This window comes from Pteropus alecto, unplaced genomic scaffold (genome assembly GCF_000325575.1).
Source record: "Pteropus alecto unplaced genomic scaffold, ASM32557v1 scaffold69, whole genome shotgun sequence".
In the NCBI taxonomy this organism is placed as follows: domain Eukaryota; kingdom Metazoa; phylum Chordata; class Mammalia; order Chiroptera; family Pteropodidae; genus Pteropus; species Pteropus alecto.
In genome coordinates, this window is record NW_006494610.1 from 9,780,290 (window position 1) to 9,804,959 (window position 24,670).

Below are 24,670 nucleotides of genomic sequence, written 5' to 3' on the forward strand. Positions count from 1 at the left end.
ATCATGAGACCATTGTAAACAATTATATGCCAACTATTTGGACAACTGAGAAAAAAATGAATAAATTCCTAAAAACATACAATGTAAGACTGAATCATAAAGAATCAGAAAATCTGAACAGACTGAATTTTAAGGAGATTTATCAGTAACCAAAAACCTCCCAACAAAGAAAGTCCAGAACCAGATGGCTTCACTAGTAAATTCTACCAAACATTTAAAGAATTAATGCCCATCCTTCTCCAACTCTTCCAATAAATAGAAGAGGAGAGAACACTTACAAACTCATTTTATGAGTTTTATGAGCATTACCTTGATACCAAAATCAGACGAGGACACTATGAGAAAAGAAAATTACAGGCCAACATCCCTGGTGAACACAGATGCAAAAATCTTCAACAAAGTATTAGCAAACTGAATTCAAAACTACATTAAAAAGATCATACCCATGATCAAGTGGGATTTATTATAGGGATATAAAGATAGTTCAACATCTGCAAATCAATCAGTGTGACACGCCATATTAACAACATGAAGGATGAAAATCATATGATCATCTCTATAGAGGCAGTAAAAGCATTTGACAAAATTCAACATCCATTTATGATAAAAACTTTCAAGAAAATGGATATATAGTTAAAATAGGTCAGAATTCACACACATACACATGTGAAAGATCAATTCTAAAATCAAAATGAATTAAAGCACTATAATTATTTTCTGAGATTTGATTGTGTTAGGGATGTGAATCCCTCAGATTTAGCCTTTAAAACAAGTATTCTTACCAATTTTATGGAAATTGTATGAATGTGATGTATTTAGGTACATGAAATAGAAGACCAACTCTGCAGTTTAACTTTGTAATAGCATTTTATTTTCCTCACATAACAAGAAGTCTGAAGACAGGGAGTCTAAGCCCCCTTCTATCATTTTTCTCTGTCATCCTCACAGGGAAGGTTTTATCTTCATACTTGTCAAGTCATGGAGGCAAAATGGCATCTCCCTCTTCAGTTATGCAATAGGCTAGAAAAAGAGAAAGTGACAAAGAGAGTGTCTATATTAGAAAATCAAAAATATTTCTATAAGTCTTTAGCAGATCCACACTTTTATGACATTGCCTACCTACTTTTGTTACATGGTCACCATGATTGTAACAGAGTCTGAGAAGGTAAGTATTTTATCTGGCAACATTATCAATGTGAGCAAAACAGGGTTCTATCGCTAAAGAGGAAATGGAGAATAGTTCATGGGTAGGAAATCAAGAGTGTCTGATGATGCATTGAATTCAAAATTCTATATAATCACAACCAGTATCAATAACTATTCACTTTTGCTATTCTTGAAGGGTTTATTTTTCATAAATAATCACTGTTAATAATGAAATAACACAAATATTTTATATACTTTATTCCTTGCATTATACTCGTGAGAATGAGGTGATTATAGATCATTAATAACTTTTGTATACTAGAATATTATATATATAACATGGACCATAAAGCCACCATATATATATATATACCTGAGGTATATAGGTGTGTGTATATATATATATATATCTATCTCATTTAAATGGTGGCTTTATGGTCCATGTTATGACTAATATTAATCTCTTTTGGACAACATCTAAATTCTAAATCATAGGACCTAAATCAAAATTCTAAAAATTTTCTTGGCTAATTACCAATATCTGTTTCAAATAACATTTCCTTAATGCCCACATACTGATAGTAGAATACTAAATCCTAAATGAACTCTTTAAGTTAAATGTGGAACATTTAAGAAACTCTTGTTTTGTATATCTTTAATAGAATTAACATCTAAAATTTGGTATTTGATAGTTTTTAAGGTATTAAAATTGTTACCTCTTAAGAAACATTTTTTTCTGCAGTTATAAAAATATTTAATTGTATTCTATCTCCCATTAAAATGTAGCTCTTAGGTTCCCTGCTTTTCTTAAAACCAGTCTTTAATGTTGATAATCAAGATGGACAGATTTTTCAATGACATTTAGGTGGCAGAGGAGGAAGGGAGAGTAAAGATGGGATACTTGTTCTAATGTTCTGTCTAAATGTTACTCAAAAGTAAGCACAGTACTTTTTTTCTGAATGCAAATCTAATATTAATTCATATCTAAAGTAATATATTATAGATTTACATATAATTTCAAATCCTCTGTGAACTTAATTAAAATAATTTTGTCTCGTCTTACATATTTTATTGAAATTTTTTTCAAATCTAATTCTAGTCCTATTGATTTGATTTATATTTTATAAACAATCACATGCAAGTATAATAAGGTGTTAAATATATCACATGACACGTGGGTTTAGATAAAATATGTTTTTCTCAATGCTAAAGAAACACGTAGATTATTATATATAAAGACTTTGCCCTTACTTGCTTATAACTAAAGCTTTTATAAAGAATATATAGAAACGAAATTGAGTGAATAACCAAATAAGAATTAAGAAAAAGAAAATTACAAAATGTTTCATATGATACATGCACATATATAGATAAATGCATATTTTTGATATATGATATATAAATATATGATATTCTAAAGGAAATAAATTGGCAAAATGAAATGATTTAGGCAATTTTGTTTTTTTCTCATACGATTTTGTTTTTTTCTCATATAATTTTGTTTTTTGTTTTTATCTCTTAAAGTGTGCTCTATAGGGTAACTCTTCTCCTTTGCTTAGATAAAATCTTGGTTGGTACCCCATAGCTCTCTTAAATAATAAATCCTCCTGGCACTTTAGTCACTTAAACTATTTCAGTTGTGAAACTAATAGATATAGCCAAAGTAATAATAAAAACTCCACGCTCCATTCAAAATTAAAGATTCCCCACTCACCTAATCAACCATGCAACAGAAGGCGCACTTGCAGTATACAGTATGGCTTGTATAGATATTCCTCTATGTACCCAACTTGTCTTTTTCCTTCTCCTCAATGCTAACTTGCACTATTTCTGACCATACTGGGGTTCAAGACGGTGGAGGGAAAAGAAAGAAGGGCACAGGAAAGTCCCTGCCTGATGGTACTTTGTGAGATGCCATCATTGCTTTCTTCTTTGACAAGTTTCATAGCTGATTCTTGCTCTTTTTCCCTTGCAGAGAGTTTCAGTTCCTTGTAGGGTTCTTCAGACCATTTACTCCTCTCCTCATTCACTGGTAGGCATCTCTTACCTGCACTTGACTGGGATTTGGGTCTCAGGATTCCATCTCTTCACAGACTCTCTCTGTTGGGATACTATTGCCTTTTAGACAGCTCTTTTGGATGAAGTCCTTTAAGATAACTCCAGGCCAGCCTTCACTCACATATGGGTGGTTCATACTTTCTCCATGTATCTTAGGTCCATTTTCAGTGATAATTTAAGTTACTTTTCAATCAATGCTTGCTTTGCTGTTGTCTCAACTAGTATTTTTCAATGTACACAGATCTGTTTTAATTAATAAAACTGAACGTTCAAAGTATCACTGAGTCATAGTTATTTTGAAATCATGAATACAGAATATTAAAAATAAACTGATGTGTAGTGAACATATTTACTGATTGTTATAACAATAAGGATTGTTAAGATAGGTCAATATCCTTTTACAGAAGAGAACACAAAGAATCAATTGAGCAAACATTATTGGCCAGGAGTAGAACACAAAAGAGCCTGGGATCTAGAGTCAAGCATATGCGGGTTTGAGTCCTATCTCTGCAATGTATTAATCACAAGAAGTTGACCAAGTTTAATAAAACATGTAATGTCAGTTTCTTTTTTTTCATAAAATGGGGATTGTAACAACTCTAGCAATTATATTTTTTGATGATTAAATAAAAATGCAATACATATGGTATATATTGCATAGTAACTCCTTAATAATTGTTAGTTAATCTTGCCTTCTATCGCTGGTCAAATTGTTCTGTCTTTTTATTATTATTATTATTATTATTGTTATTGTTATTACTACTACTACAGCTATGGGTTCTTTGGGTATTTACTTTTTATGATCGCTGAATATAAAATTTACATATTATATGAACATATATATGTATAAATATATTTTGCATTATTTTCAGATCACTAAATTATTACAATGCAATAGTTAACAAGTATATAAACAATGTAGCACTAGAATAGGAAACTTTGTTTTATTATACTACATAAAACAAACTTTAAACTACCCAACTATAACTATACTTTATTTTTCTAGGTAAAGCAAATTAACCAGTAATAATAAGCCCCTACTTCTATGAAATTAATCTTTGGGATTAGTAAACCAAGTAGAGAAACTCTGGTTTCCAATGTAATAGGGGAGAGACAGACCATTAGAAAAAAGTCTTCCATGACATGCTGGGAGAAAACTATAAGAATTCAAATACATACTTAGAAAGCTTCTATAATACAAATCATGATATTTGGATGTCCATAACTCTTCATCAAAAGTCATTCATGTTGTTAGCCAAATAATAGTCAAGCTATTGTTACATGAAATGGCTGGTATTACACCTGTAGCTACTGTTTTTATCCAAAGAGAACATATAAATATTGTTCTCAAGTAGACAGTGTCATTACTTCCTTGTTTGATTATACTCCTTTCATAAATAAGCATTCAAAATTCTGGGTGTAATGAATGCTTAATATGCTTTTGCCATGTGGTTAAAAGTGTTGGGAAGAATTAGGACAAGCATTTGTCCCCAGACCTTATTTTTCTATTCCAACAGATCCAAAACAACACTAAAAGGGTCTACTCTATAACATTTAGATGACAATTTTAGAAAATGTCTCCCTCCAACATCTAAGATTCTAAGATATATTATGTTTAACTAATAATGAAATCTATTTTGGTATGCTTTGTTTGGATCAAAATTATTATGTTGTAGGCCCACTTTATGTAGAAAACAAATATCTTCCCTTCAAAAATGTTAATGTGTTATTCATAATAAGCCAATAATTTATCACTTCTTATGTATTTAATATATTACATTTAAATACATTTGAAATATATTTATATATATTTCCTATCTCTGTCCACTGAAAAGGCTCAGTAGTAATGGCCCACCGATAGCAATAAACAAGCCAAATTATCTATCTTGGTTTCTAAATATTGTTCCCTAGGGTTCCTTGGAGTTGGGGGTGGGGAGGGAGATTCTAGAGCTGGGGAAGAGAAAGAAGAAGATAAATTTGGAACATATTGTTATATCAGGAAGCAAGGAGTATTCAAATAATCAGAGGGACATATCAAAAGGATAAACAATCTATCTTGAAGGAGCCCATGAAGACCATATCTGGATAATGTGAGCATTAAAATAAAAAAATACATATATTAATAGTAAATTCTAATCCAATAGATTAAATACCAATCTAGGCTTCTCTACTGATACAAACTTTAAAAAACAATATCTAAGATTAAATGTAAAGGCTTGTACATTTACTCATTAGCTTAGTTCATTCAGTAAATTTGTATCATGCAGTTCTACCACCAATGACTTCAAGGAGAATCTGCAAGGTAAAAGCCTTTCGCTGACTACAGATAGTCTAGAACAAATGCCAATAATTTACACAATTATCTCCTTAGACACTGAGCAAATGTCAATATGTTGGAAACTTTCTGAGGGCGAAGAAAACCTTCAAGTATGTATTTCTAATTCCGTGTTGTTACTTTAATGCTATGTCTTTGTTATCTGTTAAAGTTTGCTGCTGTCATTGTTCCCTGACAGAAACTTCCTCTGCCTGAAAAGTCCTTCCCTAGATTTTCACACATGGGATATTTAAATCCTGGCTTAAAAATCACCTCCTAGGAAAGGCCTTTCCATACAACCCACCTAAAGTAGTATCACCCTAATATACCCACCTGTTAACTTTCCATTTCCTTTGTTTTTAAATCAATAGAATATAAATACAGAATAAATAGCAGTTTTAGAATTTTATGTACCGTACCCATATCCCCTTGATGTTTAATCCTTTTATTCCTATAAACTACACTGAGAAAATCTTGAAAATTACTAAGTAATATTTGGTATTGTACAGACTCTAGGGATTTGTTAGCTGGCAGTCTTCCCTTTATCTTGTGATGAATGTATTTGTTGATTAGTAGCCATATGACTAAAAGAGAAGACACCCTTTCAGAGATATTTGCATTTTATTATCTCAAAAGGATAACTCTCCAAGGCAAAATTATCGAGCAATATGACAAAACATAGGGAAGCATTTTGGAGAGCAGCAAAGACGTTTCTAGCCCTTTAAATCGTATCTCATATGCAAATCTCCCTACCCTGGAAGAAAAACCTATTTGTCTCCAGAGAAAAAAGCTAGAAAGCAAATCTCCATTAGAAAATTTGAACTTCTTTTATTTAGTTTCCTGCTAAAGTGGGAGCTTCCAGGAATGTTTATACATAAACTGGCATTCTTTAAAATATTTTGGGAAAATATAGAAGGAGAAGGAAATGGCGTAGATGATAGAGGCTCTATTCATCCCTCTGATGACCAAATCAAAGTTGTGACAGAAACAAGAGCAAACAGCAAGGAAAATCACCTGGGATCCAGATGAACAAGCCATACAAGTAAGGAGGGAACTAAGAGATCACTCTGCAATGGCAGAAGGTAGGACAGTGCGAGGACGCAAGGCTGCCTGGTCCAGAGCGGGTGAGTGGGATGGAGCCTATGGCAGCTGCAGATGCCTCTTAAAGGGGCCGTTTCTACAAGCAGACTTTCACGGTGACGAACCAGCTCTCTCTGGGCACCAGTGCTGGGTTGGCTTCACGGGGAGTACCAGGGACCTACAAGGAGACACTGAGTTATTGGAGTGAGGGCTGGAAATGAGGCTTTCTCTCAGACAGAAGCGCTGGGCGGTATCCATTGTTCCTCTGTTGAGCCCTTCCCACTTCCAGTACTTGGAATCAGCGTCGCCATAGTGACATCATCAAAATCGATAACAGAGGTCACTCTGTCCAGAGGATTCCCTGAAACTCCACTTCCCCCTACTCTCGGTCTCAACCAAACCACATCCAGTGTGTCCTCGCTTAGTCAGGTGTTCCTTGCTGAGCAGCGCCTAGACTCTCAATGGTGGCCGCTGGCCTCAGTTTCTGGTGTGCCCTCTTGAGGCAACTATAAGCACAGCATCTGTGGATTGCTTGCTGAATCTTAACTGGTGGCCTCAGAGGGGCAGAGGCTTGGGCTAAATTTGGCCTGCAGCTGAACCCCTCTCAGGACTGTGCCACTGAGACAACTACTGCACAAAGCTGCACTGATAAGACCAGGAGACTTAGGAGCTTTGCTTAGTACATAGAAGCAGACACAGAAAAGTAGCCAAAATGGGAAGACAAAGAAGCAGAAACCATATGAGAGAACAGAACAGAGATCCAGGAAAAATGGAGTCAAGTAATCCAATAGATGCAGAGTTCAAAACATTAGTTATAAAGATGCTCAATGAACTTATGGGAAGTGTAGATGAATTCAGTGAGAACTTTAATAAAGAGATAAAAAATATAAAAATGGAAATGAAAATTATAAAAGTGAACCAGTCAGAAATGAAGAACACATTATCTGAGATGAGAAGTATACTAAATGGAATAAACAGAGTGAATAAAGAAGAGGATTGAATGACCTACATAGAGGATGGGAAAGCTAATTCTATAAAAAGAATTTAAGGAGCCTATGGGACACTATTAAATGTAAAAATATCTATGTCATAGGGGTACCTGAAGGAAAACAAGATGTCGAAGAGCTATTTGAAGAAATATTGATGGAAAACTTCCCTAACCTGGTGAAGGAAATAGACATACAACTCTAGGAAGCTCAGAGAGTCCTCAAAACCAGGAACCAAAGAGGCCAACAAGAAGACACATCGTAATTAAAATGCCAAAAGTTAAATACAAGGAGAGAATCTTAAATGCAGCAAGAGAAAAGTAGTTAGTTACTTACAAGGGAGCACCCATAAGACTGGCAGCTGATATCTCAAAAGAAACTATGCAGGACAGAAGGGTTTGGCGCAAAATATTTGACTTGATGAAAACCCAGAATCTACAATCAAAAAAACTTTTTCCAGCAAAACTATCATTTGGAGTGGAAGAACAGATAAAGAGCTTCCCAGACAAAAATAAGCTAAAGGAATTTATCATCACCAAGCCAGTATAACAGGAAATGTTTGAGGGACTTTAAGAAGAAAAAACTTTTATCAAAAACATGAATAAAGAGTGTTAATAACTACATTTCTATCAATGAGATAGAAAAGAATTAAGATAGAAAAGAATTAAGTGCTTCAACCAAAAGATAGAGCAGCTGAATGCATAAGAAAACAAGACTGCTATATATGATGCCTACAAGAGACTTACTTCCAATTAAAAGACACACACAGACTAAAAGGAAGGGGATGGAAAATGATATTGCCTTGATGCACCTAGAGGGTACTGAGCTGAATGAAAAAGGTTGGATAGAGAAAGATAAATATGGCATGATTTTATGTACATGTGCAATCTAAAGAACAAAATAAACAATAACAATAACAAAAGCATAAATAAACTCATAGATACAGAGAATATTTAGAGGGATACTAGATGGGAAAGGAATTGGGGAGACAAAAAAGGGAAAGGGGATTAAGAGGTACAAATGGATAGTTGTAGAATAGACATGGAGATGTAGAGTGTAGCGTGGGGAAGATGGTTAATAATGTTGTAATAAATATGTAAGGGGGAAGAAGGGTACTAGATTTAGTGGGGTGATCATTTTGTGAGTTACATGGATTTCTGATCACAATGCTATACAACTGAAACTGGTATATTATTGTATACCAACTATAATTGGAAAAAAAACTCATTGAATTGTACAATGTAAATACAAGCAACTAATTGTCTATTTTATTTCGATAAAGACGGAAAAAATGAAAAAAAATACTATGGAGACAAACACAATGATATATATATATCAAGAAAATGTAGTATGTTTGTTCTTTTGTGGTCCATAAAATGTTTGAATGTGTCCCTAAATACTGTAGTAATATAATCAAACAGACTAAGTATATTGGATCCTCTACCTCTTCAAATTTGATTTAGAAAAAAAAAATGAAATACCTATTGTTATTAAATTAAGAAAATATTTCCTTATTTCTAGTTCTGTCAAGAGACTCTTGAAATATAAATAAAACTTTACATACAACCTAAAGTAGAAAGCAGAATAACATTATATTAAAAATGTGCCCTCGAAAATTTTAAATTTTAGTAAAATGGTAGTCTTCACTATAAAAGACTCTAATATATGCAAATTATTTAAGACTCAAAACTAGATGGAATTTATTTGAATCTATACCATATATAATAGTAACTGACCAATATCATTGTCAATACTAACTGTAGGTAAATTATTCATAATTTTCCTTAAATAACATAAGCAAAATTTATCACATATTTATGTAAAAAATTGAATTGTATCACATTTATTTATAGTATATTTATTTACACTAAATGCATTATACATTAAACAGGTATTGATTACATTTGTATTAGAAATTTACAATATTAAAGTTGTAGTGGTAGTCTTATATCTGACAGCATTAGGATTAGTGAATTATTCAAGAAAAAGCTTAGAAGATGTATTGGAAAATGATCAGGAGTGATAATACAAAAATAATATAAGAGAATAATGGGAGCAGTTAATTAGAAGAGCATATATTAAATGTTAAGAAGGCTCATGAGAGGAAATAAGCCTATTATATGCAGTACTGCTCAAGCCAGATGTGGAGAATGTGTTAGAACATTTGGAAACTGAAGCATCACTTGAGGATACTAAACAGAATGATAGAGGCCTGGTCTCTAAGTGTTCATTGCTGACATACTTAAAGCAGTGATGGAATTAATACTTAATGATTAAGGTAACGTGGATCCACAGTGAACGTCATGCTTTATAAGTAAAAATGTACACTGTTTGATTTGACTTGTTTTTTATGAAGCTAGACTAGCTTCATGTTATCCCTTCTTTCTCTTGATGTCCTTATATTTTGGCCTCTAATTTGTGGAGTTCATCTTTCTCCCCTTTGCAAAATCATGATAGCTTTGCTTTTCACTTATCTTATATTGACTTCCTCAACGTCAGGTTTTTTCGGAGATTATAGACAATGGCTTAATTAAGCTCTTGATTCTTTTATTGCCTTAGAACCTAATTGAGAGAAGTTGGATGATTAAAATCCTTTAAAACAATTATATGATTTCCAATTATCCCATAACCCATCTTAAACTACAATTTTCTCTTAAAGAAATTTACCCTCCCTTTTTCAGTTTTAAAATTATTTTCCTTGATAGATAAAATGGTATGTAACTGTCTCAAAACTTTAATACCTTCCCAGATGGCAAATTTCTTGCTGTTCTTTGTCTTTTAAAATAAATTCTTAAATTTTGGGTTTACTTAACTATCATCAGTTGATTCTATGCTTAATTTAGAAGATACATTTAACTATTTCATATTCATTGCAGTTATATATCTCCTTTTTTCCTATCTCTGTATTTCCCTTCATTCAACTTTTGTTTGGACCTCAAACATAAATTATGCTATCATGACTCAACCTAGAAGTGAGGCTAAGGTATGTCTAGAATGTTATAATATGAGGCAGATAAGATTACTTTCAGCTGATTGTATATAAATTAAAAAATATTTATTCAAGAGGTTTATTTAAGCTGGACTTTCAAAGAATCTCCTATCAGAGCAAATGGTTGGCTTCAAGGGATTTATAAATTACATGAAATGATATGTAATACTTAGACGATATATGTATGTGTGCATTTGTGGTATGGGGAGAAGGGCACGATCACTAATATTTGTCATATTCTAAAAGACATCTATGACACTCAAAATGGTTAAAAGCAAACAATAGCACAAAGAATAGTGGTTGAAGGGGTTTGCGAAATTATTATAATTAGTATGATTAGAATTATATTCTCAATGCCGCCAAATGTTCATCAGCATGTTTTGCTTCTCAATAATCTGAATGAGGAAACATGACGAACCTTTTTTTGAATTTCTTATAATATGCTTTTCCAGAGACTGGAAAACACATCTGACTGTTCCTATTTCAAAACAGAATATGTTTACTTTCTTTCCATAGCTTTCTTTATATCTACAAGATTTTTCACCACTGACCAAAATTAAGCCATGATAATATTGTCCCTTTGTGCTTATTTTACTTTCTTGGCATGAAAATTGTTGTCATTTTTAATCAATAACAAAATGATAAAAAAAAGCAAAACAGGCAGGATTAGAATATAGGCAGTAGACATTATATTAAAAATACATGTCGAATATTTCCAATTTATTTTAAAATTTATAGTGGAAAATGGGAAACTGAAGACATATACTAAAGAGAGCTATAAAGGAAAAAAAGAGAAATAAAGATGTACATTTAAAAACCAGAAGGAAAAATAATATGAAAAATTAGAAGTAGTTAGAAAAGAAAGAGACAGTGTTTTATAGATAGGATGAATGCATGAAAAATGGTAAGATAGGTCTAAAAGATTTAGAGTCACAAAGTAGAAAGTGACAGCAATCGAATTACTCACTTAAAAAACAAAGTAGGGGATAGATATAGCTACTTGATGGCACAAAATCAAAGTACTTGAATTTTCTAAGTGTTTTTAAAAACTCTGGTAAGGAAGGACTAAGAGTATATACAAGGTATAAAAGTATTTGAGTTCAGTAGAATGTGAACTCATGATAAAAGATTGACAGGCACTGAATAAATAAAAGACAAAACAATAAAAATGAAAGATAAGTTCGGATATTGACATTCAGGAAGTATGACTGTATAACACTGCATAAGGAATATATTTCCAGATCCAAATACAATATTATCCTGTTGTATTTTGTGTGCATGTTGAATAAGGTAACAAAAGCATAAAGAGTTCTTACTCAAGATCCATTATCATTTACATAAAATATCATAATGATTTTAAAGTCAAAGAACAAAAATATATTTTCATGCTTTCTTTTCTTGAGCTGGTCAAATTCCTCCACATGTTGTGAATTCCATAGTTAAGATGGAGCAATGATTTAAATGATTTTGCAGTTCTCTTTCCCCACTTTGTATATCCTTCATGGTCCATGAATTTCACACAAAGAGGTGTTTTACAAGGACAAAAGTCATATTGTTCAGAACTTTCTGGCACTAAAATGATCTAATACTCACATTGGTTTAAGTAGTCAAATTTTGCCTGTCCCTAGATCTTTTGCACAGGGCTGGGTGACTAACTGACAGTGCTGCTTGAGAGTAAGTTCCTGAGTTGAAGAGACGGTGAACAATATAAGACAAATACTAAATAATATGATAGTTCTATGAAATGGAGAAACACAGTCAATGAATATTAATTCTAGATTAAAATGAAACAATTCTGGCTCTTCCACACTAATATAATTAATTGATAGAAGCCCCAAGATTATGATAACTAAAATATTTGAGACTTTGACGTAAAGAGAATTAGCACTATAATGTAATTGGATAAAATACCAAATGAAATATGCAATTCTGTGCATGTTTTTGGAGGAGTCTAAGCCCCTAAACCTTCCCCTTGCTAAATTCAAGAGGCCTGGTTTCTCAACATCAGGTACTCCTTTGGAATACAGAGATCTTTCCTCTCCTCTCTGCTTAGTAAAAGATGTTGTAAACCAGAGTTCAGTTTTTTTCTCTTCTCAAGTTTCAAAGTGTCCCCACATTTATCTTTGCTTACTCCAGGATATGGGCTTGTATTTCTGGCCACAGGACTAAAGTTGTGCACACCCATAGAGTCACCACACTGGGGCAAGAAACCACTGGATAAACATGGCAAATCCTCCTGGAATATCACTTAGGCAAAGTATGGGAAAAAGTCATATTTTATAACTATATAAATATGAACCCACTACAGAGTAGAATCTGAAATCCAAATGAACTTTTATATGAAAACTAGTGACTTCAAATAAGATTACTCTTGGCTGTATTGGGTGACTATACCGTTTTTAGAGATATTTTGATGAAAAAGTCTTTGAAGCTCTGCATTAAGCTAAATAAATCTGCCTTATAAATATGGATCAGCATGTTTGCATGAATATTGCAGCAGAATTGAGAGGTTTAATAGCTGACAAACAATGGAGTGAGTCAAGTTTATCCTCTACCATCACCATCACCACTACTAACACCTCTCAGATTTTGTCCAGACCCTATCATAAGCTCTCAAAGAATCTGGCTGCTTTCTTAACCTTAGTCTCATGGCTAAGCATAGTTTGTCTTTTGTTCATCAATACATGCTCTTCTGCATTCCATTCTCTTAAGACATCAGTATGGGTGTAAAGAGATTATCATTTAATGCTAAAGATAAAAATTTATATTCAGGTGGTGGTCATATAATAATATTTTACACACTATCATTTTGCAAATATCTATTAGGCAGAAGTCTGTTGAGCATTTACATTATGCCAGAGGATGTGCAAGGTGATAAGAATGCAAAGATGAGTGATTAAAAAAAAAAATGTCCACCTATTCTTCTGTGGAGGATGGACTTGAAAATGAGGAGGTGAATTATAAGTCATGTTTCTTAAAAGGGTACATGAACATAAAGGAGAGTTTTGTATTGTGTTGGAAGGAGGAAAAAGATTCAGAAAAGGCTTATGAGAGATGACCCTAGAGGTATGTCTTAGGCATAAACCACAAAGAGAGGTATGTCTCAGGCAAAGGGAAGTGTGGAAGGTCTAGCGAGCCAAGTAAACTAAGCAATTCAGAATGGCTAAAGCAAAGAAATGTAAGGGAAGCGGGAGATCTAGGCCTGACCTTGAGTAGGACACCTGGGTGAGCTGCCTCAGGTCCCAAACACAATTAGGGATTGGCACAGGTGCTGTACTTCACTGCCTTGATCTGAACATCATTCATTTTTGAAATTTCTTTAATTACATTGCAAGGGGCCTAGAATAGATGCTATAAAGGGGACTCTTTTTATTTATGTTTATCTTGGAAGATCCACATTACCCGGGTTGCTCTGGATTCCAATTCCAGCAGGTATATGGAGAAATACGGTTGGAGAGTTAGGAAGGAGGCAGAGGAGAATCAAAGTAAGATAAAAAGTTGGGACTCTGCTGTGTATTTAATAGGCAGCACTGGTAGATTTTAAGCAGAAAAAAAAAGGAGAGGTTTCAGAAAGTTCTCTCAGGCAACACAATAGAGGTTTTTGAGGTAAAAGACAGGGATAATATGGGGTGGTGATGTTTACAATCTGAACAAAGATATAAACGATGAGGACATGAATATGTAATGTTCTATAATACTATATTAGACAGAATAATGATCCCTCCCCTCCAAAAAAAAAAAAAAAGATATTCAGATCTTAATCCCTGAAACCTGTGTATATGTTACCTTACATGGCAAAGGGAAATTCAGGTTACAGATGGAAAGAAGACTGCTAATCCGCTGACTTTAAAATAGGGAGATTATCTTGGACTAGCTGGGTGGGCCTGTAATCACAGGAGTCCTGAAAAGTGGAGGAGGGAGACAGGAGTCAGTGCTGAAGTGATAGAATACAAACAAGACTTAATCTGCTGTTGCTGGCTTTGAAAATGGAGGAAGGGGCCACAAACCAGAGTTCAGGTGGCCTCTAAGTGCAGGAAAACGCATGGAATAGGATTCACTCCTAGAGATCCAGAAGGATATAGCCTCTCCTACATCTCAATTTTAGCCCATCAAGACTCATTTAGGACCTTGGCCTCCACAACTGTAGATAATAGATTTGTGTTGTTTAAAACCACCAAGTTTGTGGTAATTTGTTACAGAATAGGAAAAAACATAAATACCCAATTCAACCTTAGCATGAAGAAAGCCCTTGACTGAAAGTTACACTGAACATTAACACTCTCTGCTAAAATGTGGGACAGGTCTTCGTACCTCTGGTCAAGTAGGTCTCACCCTTTATAAAGATTTTTCTTGATGGAGTATACCATGCTTTGGTCTCACTGTCCATGGCTCCTTATTCTTGCTCCTCAAACACCTAGAGATAGCATATTATAGGGATACAATTTTTATGTTTATTGATCAATCAATTGCTGAGTTTTGTGTCCACTTATGTTCAAATGGTTAACTGGAAAATACTCAGTATTAGGTACTTTTAATGTAACATGGCATTAGGAGGAGAATTAGAGTCACACAGACATAGATAAAATCACAACTCTGCCCCTACTTGGTCGCGTGACTTTGTGCAATTTAAAATACCTGAGCCCCAGTTTACTCATCTGTAAAAAGGAATAGTTATATCCTAGGTCTGGATCCCTAGAATCATCTTGAGATAAGGATCGTATACAAGTGATTTATTAAGGAAACATTTCCAGGAAAACACACCAATTATTTGAGTAAACAGGACAAGGAAGGAAGTTATTTCAGGCAAAATTCTAGTATCAGCATGATCCTGAAGGGGAGTCTTGGGGTATAAATTACATCTCAGATGTTCTTACTACTAGAGGCAATAGGGCTGGGCTTTTATACTCTGTAGGGCAGTCCTTGGGGAAGGGTGTCCTGGTAGGAAAGTAAACTCTTAGATGGTTCTCTCTGATTCTCTGTGCCTAGAGGCAAAGCGATTCCAGGAGCCCTTGGGCAGTCTTCTAAAGACACTCTTCCAAAGAGAGTCTCCGGGACTGGTTGTGAGAAATAAAAGAAAATAGAAGCTGGAGGAAGGGCACCCAGACCCAATCAAAGAAATCAAGAGAATGAGATGGAGTCTGCCACAAGCATCCACCTCATAGAATTCTTCTAAAACTTGAATACACTCATGCTTTTCTTTCTTTAGCTTTTAAGATTCCTAAACTGTTTTTCTTTTGGAATAGCATGCAATATCTAGTGCCATGTTCTGCACATAGAATGTTCAGCAATGAAATAATTCTTTCTTGACACAGGCATCAAACTCAGAAAGGGTAAAGGAGACAAAGTAAAAACAAATGAAATGTGAAGAATACCAGAATAGAAAGTAACCAAATAAGTCTGAAACTAGTGTTTCAAATGGTTGTAAAAGTACTAGAAATTTGAACTACTTATACTTACAACTATTTGCTTTTATCTCTGAAAAGTTAGGCAAAGTCAACCAACAAATTATATATTTGATGACAATAAATCTTATATGAAATACTGTTTTCCCCCCTCAGGAAATAATCTAAGTCCCCAGATACATGTAATTTTTTCCTTATAGAAAATATCTCCATCTTCTCCTTTGTTACTCTCTGTTTTTATACTGATAATTCACACCTTCATTTTGATTGCACTTCAGTTTTAAAGTGCATTCACATTTAAGTGCATTTACAGTGCATTCAAATTTTACATGATCCGTACACAACCTCATTTACAATATTACCCTCTTTTTACAAATGTAGGTAAAAACTCTGGTTTAAGTAACTTAGTCAAGGCTGCACAGCTAAAGGCAGGATGCCAACTTCTGACTCTCAGAATAGGGTTCTACATGATCCCTTTAAAATGTCCAGTCAGGAGAGAGAAATCAAACCATAACTGGAACAAGAAAATTTTAATATAAAGAATTATTAGCTAGTAAAAGGGGAATCACTACTAAGAGAGAAGAAGAGATCACCGAATACAGGAATAGTGGATTTAGGGAGCAAACACTACGTCTAGGGCTGTGGGAGAATATCTAAGGAAGAAACAACTTAGAAGATCCCCTCACTCCCATCCCTGCTATCTACCCTGCAATGCCAGAGAAACAAGCCTCATTGGAGATAATGTGGCTCTGGTCCCTTTGATGATCAACAAATTTGTTGAAGTAACACAGACTGAGTTGGTGAGGAAACCACCAGCTGGGGTGCCAGTGAAACTTGCTAGGAAGCTTACCCACTGGGGATGCCAGCAAGCCTTACTGGGAAGCTGCATACTAAGGAACTGACCAAACTTACTGGAGGGTGTGAAACACTGTTTTCTCGCGCACGACTAGCCAGAAAGCCACCCACTGACCGCCACATTATAGAAGAAGAAAACAAAGAGGACAAGCCCCTTTTTTAATGCAGTGTCCCTCCAGCACCTTTTACTGACAAGTCTTAACATTGTGCCAACCGACAACAAAGAAATGTTTTAAGCTCTGGCTCTAATATCACAATTAAGGGCAAAGATGAATTAGGAGCTGAGAAGCAGTAAATTAGCTAACGCATACCTCAATGACTGTCCTGGATTCTCAAGGGTAAAATACTTTATGCCAAACTCCTGCTCCATTTGTTTTCTTTTTTCCTAATTACCCCTACAATAAAATGCAGACGGAAACTTTGGAGTATTATGTACTGATTGTTGGCATGACACATGGCAAGTAGATGGGGAGAGAGACAATGCAATGCTTGAGACCAGGTCTGGAATCAAAACCGTTAGGTTTGAATATTAGCTTCACCAATTGACTAATTTTGCCTTGCAAAAGTTAATCTCTATGCCTCAGTTTCCTTATCTTTAAAGGAAGATAATAAAAGTACCTACTTTATTAAGATGTCAGGAGAAATAAATTAATGTATGTAAAGCCTACAGAACATCTGGCATGTAGTTAGAATTTGATAAAAATTAGTGTGCTAGTTTGTAATTGATGTTTAAAAATACATATTCAATTCATTACCAGTTTCGATTTAGGATTGTGTCTGATAATGCTGAAACCTAACTTCTTTGGGTGAGATTGGGCTATGCTACAAAAAGTCTTGCTCACTCCTGGGCACTGCTTGTAGCTCTGGTTTCATATCCTGGCACTGCCCCTGGCTCACTAACTAATCCTTATCAGGTGCATCCAATTCACTGGGGATTCATTTTCTCAACTGAAGAGACACATGGTTATTCAACAAATCATCTTTCTTTAAAATCTCTTCCAGTTCTTACTAAATTTGATCTCCCTTTTCCCCAAATAATGAGTTATACTTGAGAAGGAAAAAAGGAAATTACCGTTTTGAGTGCCTTCCTAAGTCAGGCAAGCACTTTACATGCATTACCTGATTCTACCCTCATTATAGGCCTATAAGATGAGTGCTTTTAACTCTATTTAACGAATAAGGAAACAGCCTCAGAAAGGTTAAACCATTTACTCAAGGTCATACTCTTGGTAAATAGCATAGTCTGAATTCATACCCGGCCTTTCTGTTTGGGTCGACTAAACATTTTTAACTGCACCGCTTGCCTCCCACACTATCTTCATCTCAGACATCAGGAATTCTAATTGCTCAGTGCTTTTCATGTTTTGCTTTAAAGAGATGAGTGGGTGTGCGACATTTTTTTTTTTTTTTTGGTCTTAAATGTATCCTTTGAAAGTAAAGCAAACGAAATTCATTTACCAGTTGTAGGAATTTTTTAAATCACTCCTTACAGTTTACACGAAATTTGCGGTTGAGTGAAAATCAGCAGCCCTCCTGCATCCTTGAGCCCCTGTCCTCACCTCTCCGTCCTGGCTGCAAAGTTGGTGAAGGGAAAGGAGCCTGGTGATGGGCCGGCGAGCTGAGTTCCAGCCCCGATTCTGCCGCTATGTTCACCTTCGGAGGCTTCTTTTCCTTCTCTGCAGCAGGAGGTTGTCGGGCCGGGTCAATTTAAGGTTTCTTCCCAAGCTATAAGCCCGAGTCACTGAGGGCTTTTCTGGGCGAGGGCGTGCCCCTGCCGTCTCGGCTGCAGTTCGCGCGTTAAACTGTACACTTCTCTGAGGCTGCAACCTTACTTCACCCCGCAGCCCCTTCCCTTCCGCCGCACCTAACCAGGAAGCGCGAAGCCCCTTCCCCTCGCTCCTGGAAATTGCCTTTCACCAGACAACTCCTCCCACGCGGAGTTCACGTCCCGGCGCGACGCGTGGGCTGCGCCCGCCCCGGGGAAGGCGAGGCTGCTTCGCCCTCCCCGGTGTCGGGGGTGCGGGGCCTGCAGTTCTCTAACTTTCCGCTCCTCTGAGGGGAATTCTGAGAACTCTGCCACGAGTCTGACTGAAAACGTGAAGAGACGAAGTCTCTAACAGTGAGCTGCTGCGCCTCTCCCGGCTCCCAGCGCCCAGGCTTCTCCCGCAATGCCATAGCGGGCCCCACAGTCAGCTTTCTCTCAGCAGGGTACCGCGCCAGGGGGCCGGCGGCGCTCCAGCCGTAGCACTCAAGTCCAGGTCTCGCTAGCTCTGCCCTAGCCCAGCCCGTCCTGGGGGAGCCAGGACGTCCTCTCAGCGCCGCAGCCTAGCACAGCGCTCGGCCTCTAGGAGGCTGAAGAAAGGTCCGCACTCGGCTCGCATCCCTGCCCGCCGGCCTCCCAACTCCCGGCCTGGGCTCCCCTCCTTTCCCGCTCCCGCCTCCTCTTGCAGGCTGCCAGGCGGGCCCAGCCTGCCTCTCTCTCTCCGCCTTCACTACCGGGTCAAGCTGCGGTGGGAGGGAGCGGAGACAGCGGCGAAGCGGCCCCCAACCCGGCGTGGGCGCGCCCCTCCTCCCCTCAGCTGCTCCCTCCTCCTCTGCCGTCTCCCCTCCTGCCAGTACTGTACAACTAGTACAGACACACACACACAAACACACACACACACACGCGCACACACGGACCCGCCGCTGCCACTGCAGCTGCCATGGATATCAGCTAACACCACACACCCAGGCGCGCGCGCGCGCGCTCCCACTCGCACCACGCAGGAGTGGCCCCCGGCATCCCTACCCTCCTTCCCCACCCCCACCCCACCCGCTCACCAGCTCGGCTACTGCTCGCTCAGGCTGCCGTCGCCGCCGTCACCACCACCATAGCTCTCCTTTGCTGCGGGGCCACAGCTTTGAGTGTCATTCAAGGGACAGCACAGCCTCACCCAAGCTCTCCTACCTCTGCCCAGCCGTCCCTCTCATCCTCCCCCTTCCTCGTCCACACTCCATCCAAAGAAGAGGGAAAGCATCGAACAGAGGGGAAGGAAGGCAAAGTCTGCTGTTCTCACCTCTTGGCCCCCTTGCTCCTCCATCCTCACTCTCTCACCGCCAAACCCTCTACCCCAAAGGAACCCCTCAGAAGCTGAGGCGACTAGCCCCACTGCCATGTCCAAAAGCTTGAAAAAGAAAAGCCACTGGACTAGCAAAGTCCATGAGAGTGTCATTGGCAGGAACCCGGAGGGCCAGCTGGGCTTTGAACTGAAGGGGGGCGCCGAGAATGGACAATTCCCCTACCTGGGGGAGGTGAAGCCCGGCAAGGTGGCCTATGAGAGCGGAAGCAAGTTGGTGTCGGAGGAGCTGCTGCTGGAGGTGAACGAGACCCCCGTGGCGGGGCTAACCATCAGGGACGTGCTGGCTGTGATCAAACACTGCAAGGACCCCCTCCGGCTCAAGTGTGTCAAGCAAGGTGAGCGCAGCGGCTTGTTCCGGGCTTTGCCAGGAAGCTGGACCGCTCGAAGCGCGGGGCAATGGAAGGGTGGGCTCGCTGTGGAAGGGGGTGTGTTGCATAGTGGTGGGGTGAAGTCGAGAGTACCGGCAAAGCAAGTGAGATGTGTTGAGGATCCGAACAAGGGGCTAAATGGAAGGGAGGGCGGATTGTGCTGTGGCATGCAACTTTGTTTGCGCAGTTATACCCTCCCCTTTGGAAGGTGCTCGGCCTTGTGTGACCTCAGAGGTGCGGACGAGCTCCCGGGGCAAAATGAATGTGCGTCAGTGGCATCGCCCGCAGTAGATGAAGAGCTTTCAGGGATGGATGGAAGCATGGAAGGAAGGAAGGAAGGAAGGAAAGAAAAAAAAAAAGAGGGAGAAAGGGAAGGAAGAACTTGAGGGTGCAGCGGCATCACCAGCAGGGCGGAGAGGAGCAGAAGGTGGCGGGGCGAGCGAACTACGGCCCCCCTCCCCGCCACCCTGTTTGGGGAGCTGGACCATAGATGCCGTGATCCGCAATCCTCCCCTAGGGATCCCTGAGCCAATAGTTGACGAAGAAGGGAAGGGACCCAGTGCTTTGAGCGCTTTGACTAGTCGTCTTTAACTTTTTCCCCGCTTCACTCCTCTGTCCCCCCTCCCCCGCCCACAGTCGTGTCATGTGGGCACCGCGCGTCACGTGCGCACTGACTAACCCGGGCGCTCACCCGGAGCTGGTCCGCGGGAGCAGGCTCTGGAAGAAGGCGGGGCACTAGGAGCGGATTTTAGTGTTGGTAGTTCGGAAGGAGAGAAATGGTCACCTGGATGAATTGCTCTACTCAGGGGTTGCCCTCTTTGAGTGTTAGTTCTCTGTGATTGAACTCTCATCTGGCTTCTGATTAGGAGTGGGAGTCGTGTTTCTTAGGAGTTGGATGGAAAAGCTCAGGCCACCTAAATGAGAGCTTCATTTGAAGGTTGCGATGGGCACCTAGGGAAACTGAGATCTTGCAGAACTCTATTAACTTGAAAGAAAATTATGGCCCTGAAGGAGGGAAGAGTGCGGTAAAAAAAGTTTCTTGGAAAGAGGACAACTTTAACGAAAGTAATGTATCTTTGTTTTTCACACGCGATTGCATATGTTGATAGCTCACAGGCACATTTCATGTGCAATATGTGTGTATGTACATATTCTTATAAATTAAAAGTTTGTTGGTGGTGTTACATTATTTGTCCTGCCTCAAAGATGGAATCGAGCAGGTCATTGCCTGTGTTTTGAATAACCACTTAATCTTACTCCATGAAGCTATCACGAAGGATTTAGGGAAATGTTCTCTATGAAACCAGTTTTAAAAGCAAACAAATGAAAAAGATGTCTCAGGCAAAATTTCTTAAATGTGAATTGGCATACAAGTAAACGTTTTCTTTTGGGGATTCTTGAGTATTAACAGCTGATGACTTGAGATAGGCTAATGTAAACATTGACTTGGAGGTCAACATTGCTCAATATGAAGGATATGAGTTAGGAAGGCAAATAGAGTATTTTGGTATTTTTCAAGATGACATACCTGAGGCTCAAATTGGGATTCATATTAACCTATTTGATGTCATGATACTGTCTTATAGCAATAGATATAAATGTAAAGTTCTGATTTGAGTCCAAGAACTCCACTACACAATTAATGACCATGGTTTTGTTGGCAATGAGTTTGGTATTTGTAATGAAAAGTGGCTACAAAAGTTAATATATTGTTAATTGGACGAATGATGGTATCCTAATGAGGGAGATGATTGCCCTATTATAGTTCACAATGATGAACTATTTTACACATTTTAATGTTGTATTCATTCTGAGCACTACCTTTTGAAATGGACCTTGGCAAACCGTAACTCTAAGCAAGAATATGTCTAGAAAAGAAAGAGGGGGAGATTATTAGATGTCGTAGATATCGCCTATTAATTCAGTGGAAAGACTTGGGAAAGTGAGGGCATGAAAGCTGTCATTAAATACTGAAAAGCTATTAAGTACTAAAAAGAATTATGACTATCCTGTGACATTCCACAAGACAAAACTAAGACGAATCTATGGAAATTTTTAAAGGATGAAGCATCTTTATCTTCACGAAGATGAGCTTTCTAACAGAGCTTTCCAAAGTCTGTTAGAAATTTTGAATTCATGAGACCCCCATCGTTGTGGGTGTTGATGAAGGGGCCAAAATGACCATATGCCATGGATTCCTATGTAAGATGGGGACCTGGACTAGATGTCATTTAAATCCTGCCATAATTCCATCCAAAGCAGTCTCTGACCACTCAACTTCTGTGTTATGTTTTATTTGAAAGTTTATTGCTTTTAGAACTCATGGAATATATGCATATAAAGCGATATTTTAGAGGAAAAGCTCTGCTCTTTTCATTCTTTTAACTCTCAGTTCCGGGCTCAGTTCTGGGGTCGTTGAAGATTGATGCTGGTGATGATGTTCACAGAGCCCCCACAAGAGCTTGATTCACCTCCTGAATCACTATTGACCAAAAAAAGAAAATAATTGCTTATTTTTTAGCTTTAGCGGAAAATATAATCCTCTTGTATATTCTTCTAAATGTAATGATTCATATATACCATTCTCTTGTTGAAATCATCCTTTCTCTTGTCAAATAATAGATAATTTTGTTTATCATCATAAGCAAAGTGAAAATTTCAGAACCTTAAATATAGTCCCTGTGTGTCACTTGCTAAAAAAATATGTAGAAACTTTTGGCTCAATAGTTTTATTTCTAGAGAGCCAATAAACTAGCATAGCTAAATAAACTTAAACATGGTTTTTTTAGCAGTTGCATTTTTTAAAATATTGAGATAATTTGATTTTTGAATATTCTTTTAAACATTGAGTATTATACAGAAGCTACATACAAAATTAAACTAAGGAAGATTTTTCAAAGAAAAGGAGATGTTTATACTAATAATATTGATTTAAAAGTGCATCAGATAAAATTACATTCTTTACTCAATTTTTATTTACTAGTTTGGCTAATATTACATTGTCATAATTTTAAATTATATTTTTAAAAGAAGGTGAACTGCTTAGATTTTAAGGTAGACAAAATAGATATATCAGTTTTTCTACATTAAATGTCTGTAAAACCATTTTTAAAAGCCATTTAATTAAATTCAGAGGATTCCATTTTTAATTTAAGCTGCTTATAATCCAGAGTGATGAGTCATATAAAAATACCATTTATTGCACATCCAATTATTTTTATGAACTATGTTTTTTTAGTTTATAATAGTAAACCTTCCTTACCAAAATATTTAATTCTAAATCAGCAGTTTTGTTCTGTGATCTCATTAATGTGGCAACCCCAGTTGAAGGAAGTTTCTTGACTGATTTTGAGATCTATGATAACGTGCTAAAGGTTTTTTTTTTTTTTAAGTTTGCTACTAGAGTTCAAAGAAGCCAGCTACATAGACCATTGTGTCCTACATTCCTTGAACTATGGGTGCTACTGCATCTAACACGACATGGGGACCTATATAGCTTGGACTTATTTTGCCATTTAGGATCTCACAATGGAAAATAAAAGGCAAAAAGTTTTTTAATTTTCCCATGTGGAAGAAGAGCTAAGTAAGGCCTTTGAAATTCAGTTCCTGAGAAGCTGTACATTGCTTTCTCTCCTATTGCTCTTTTAAAATACACCCTCAAAGGAGAGTAGATCCACATTTATTGAGTCATGCTTTCTTTTTGACTGACTTCAGGCTGGAATCATAAAGCGTAACCTCTATGCTCTTTTTTATTTGGAAGAGTAAAAGCGAATTATGTCACATTTTCTCCAATAAAGATTGACTTTCCTCTATAGAAACTTAAAGTATGTGAAATTTTTTGACCAATAATAAAATTGTTTAAACAATTTGATCAGTTAGTTATTTTAGAATAATGTATCTTTAATATATGAGAACAAGGTTAATGGAACAATTATCTTTGAGCATAGTTTATGGGGGATGCTACTGGAGTTTTTCAGAATGTGTAAATAGTTTAAATGGTATGACCTTGAATGCTAAATATGACTGCTTTTTTATGTGTTTATTCTGACTGGAAGTAATCTCAGGGTGAAATCACAGAAATGCCACCATCTCTGCTTTTAGCATTTATACTGTGCAATCTTTTGGAATATTTATTATGCTCACTTTCCTTTTTAGTTGGTTGAAACTCTCACATTCACTTTCACAATGAGTAAAAAGTTTGACAATCTTGACTGCTTGTAGTTTAACAATGGCTTTCAAATGTATAGCAGACCGAGGCTGAATTTCACTCTAGAGGTGGGATAGATTAGCTATTAAATGTACAATCTCCCAAGTGGACTACTTAGGTTTGAATCCTGAGTGTGCCATTTATTA

The 24,670-nt window shown here is 37.3% G+C and overlaps 1 protein-coding gene and 1 long non-coding RNA gene across 3 annotated transcripts in view; one reads left to right on the top strand and one right to left on the bottom strand.

The window, feature by feature from the left end:
* Positions 1-848: 848 nt before the first annotated feature.
* LOC112474010 lies at positions 849-19,352 on the bottom strand. 2 transcript variants are annotated; one of them, XR_003044249.1, is made up of 4 exons: positions 18,390-19,352; positions 14,885-14,987; positions 6,533-6,776; positions 849-1,020 (listed from the first exon to the last, which is right to left on the bottom strand). It is a non-coding gene; the product is annotated as an uncharacterized LOC112474010 (long non-coding RNA). The 2 variants fall into 2 exon arrangements; XR_003044248.1 differs by lacking the exon at positions 6,533-6,776.
* Positions 19,353-19,653: 301 nt separating this feature from the next.
* Positions 19,654-24,670, top strand: part of LOC112474004 (membrane-associated guanylate kinase, WW and PDZ domain-containing protein 2-like) — a 348,332-nt gene continuing 343,315 nt past the window's right edge. Inside the window, exon 1 of the mRNA XM_025042188.1 lies at positions 19,654-20,284. Within this exon, the coding sequence (XP_024897956.1) occupies positions 19,984-20,284 (301 nt within the window). The 5' untranslated portion in view covers positions 19,654-19,983. The remainder of the gene's footprint in view (positions 20,285-24,670) is intronic.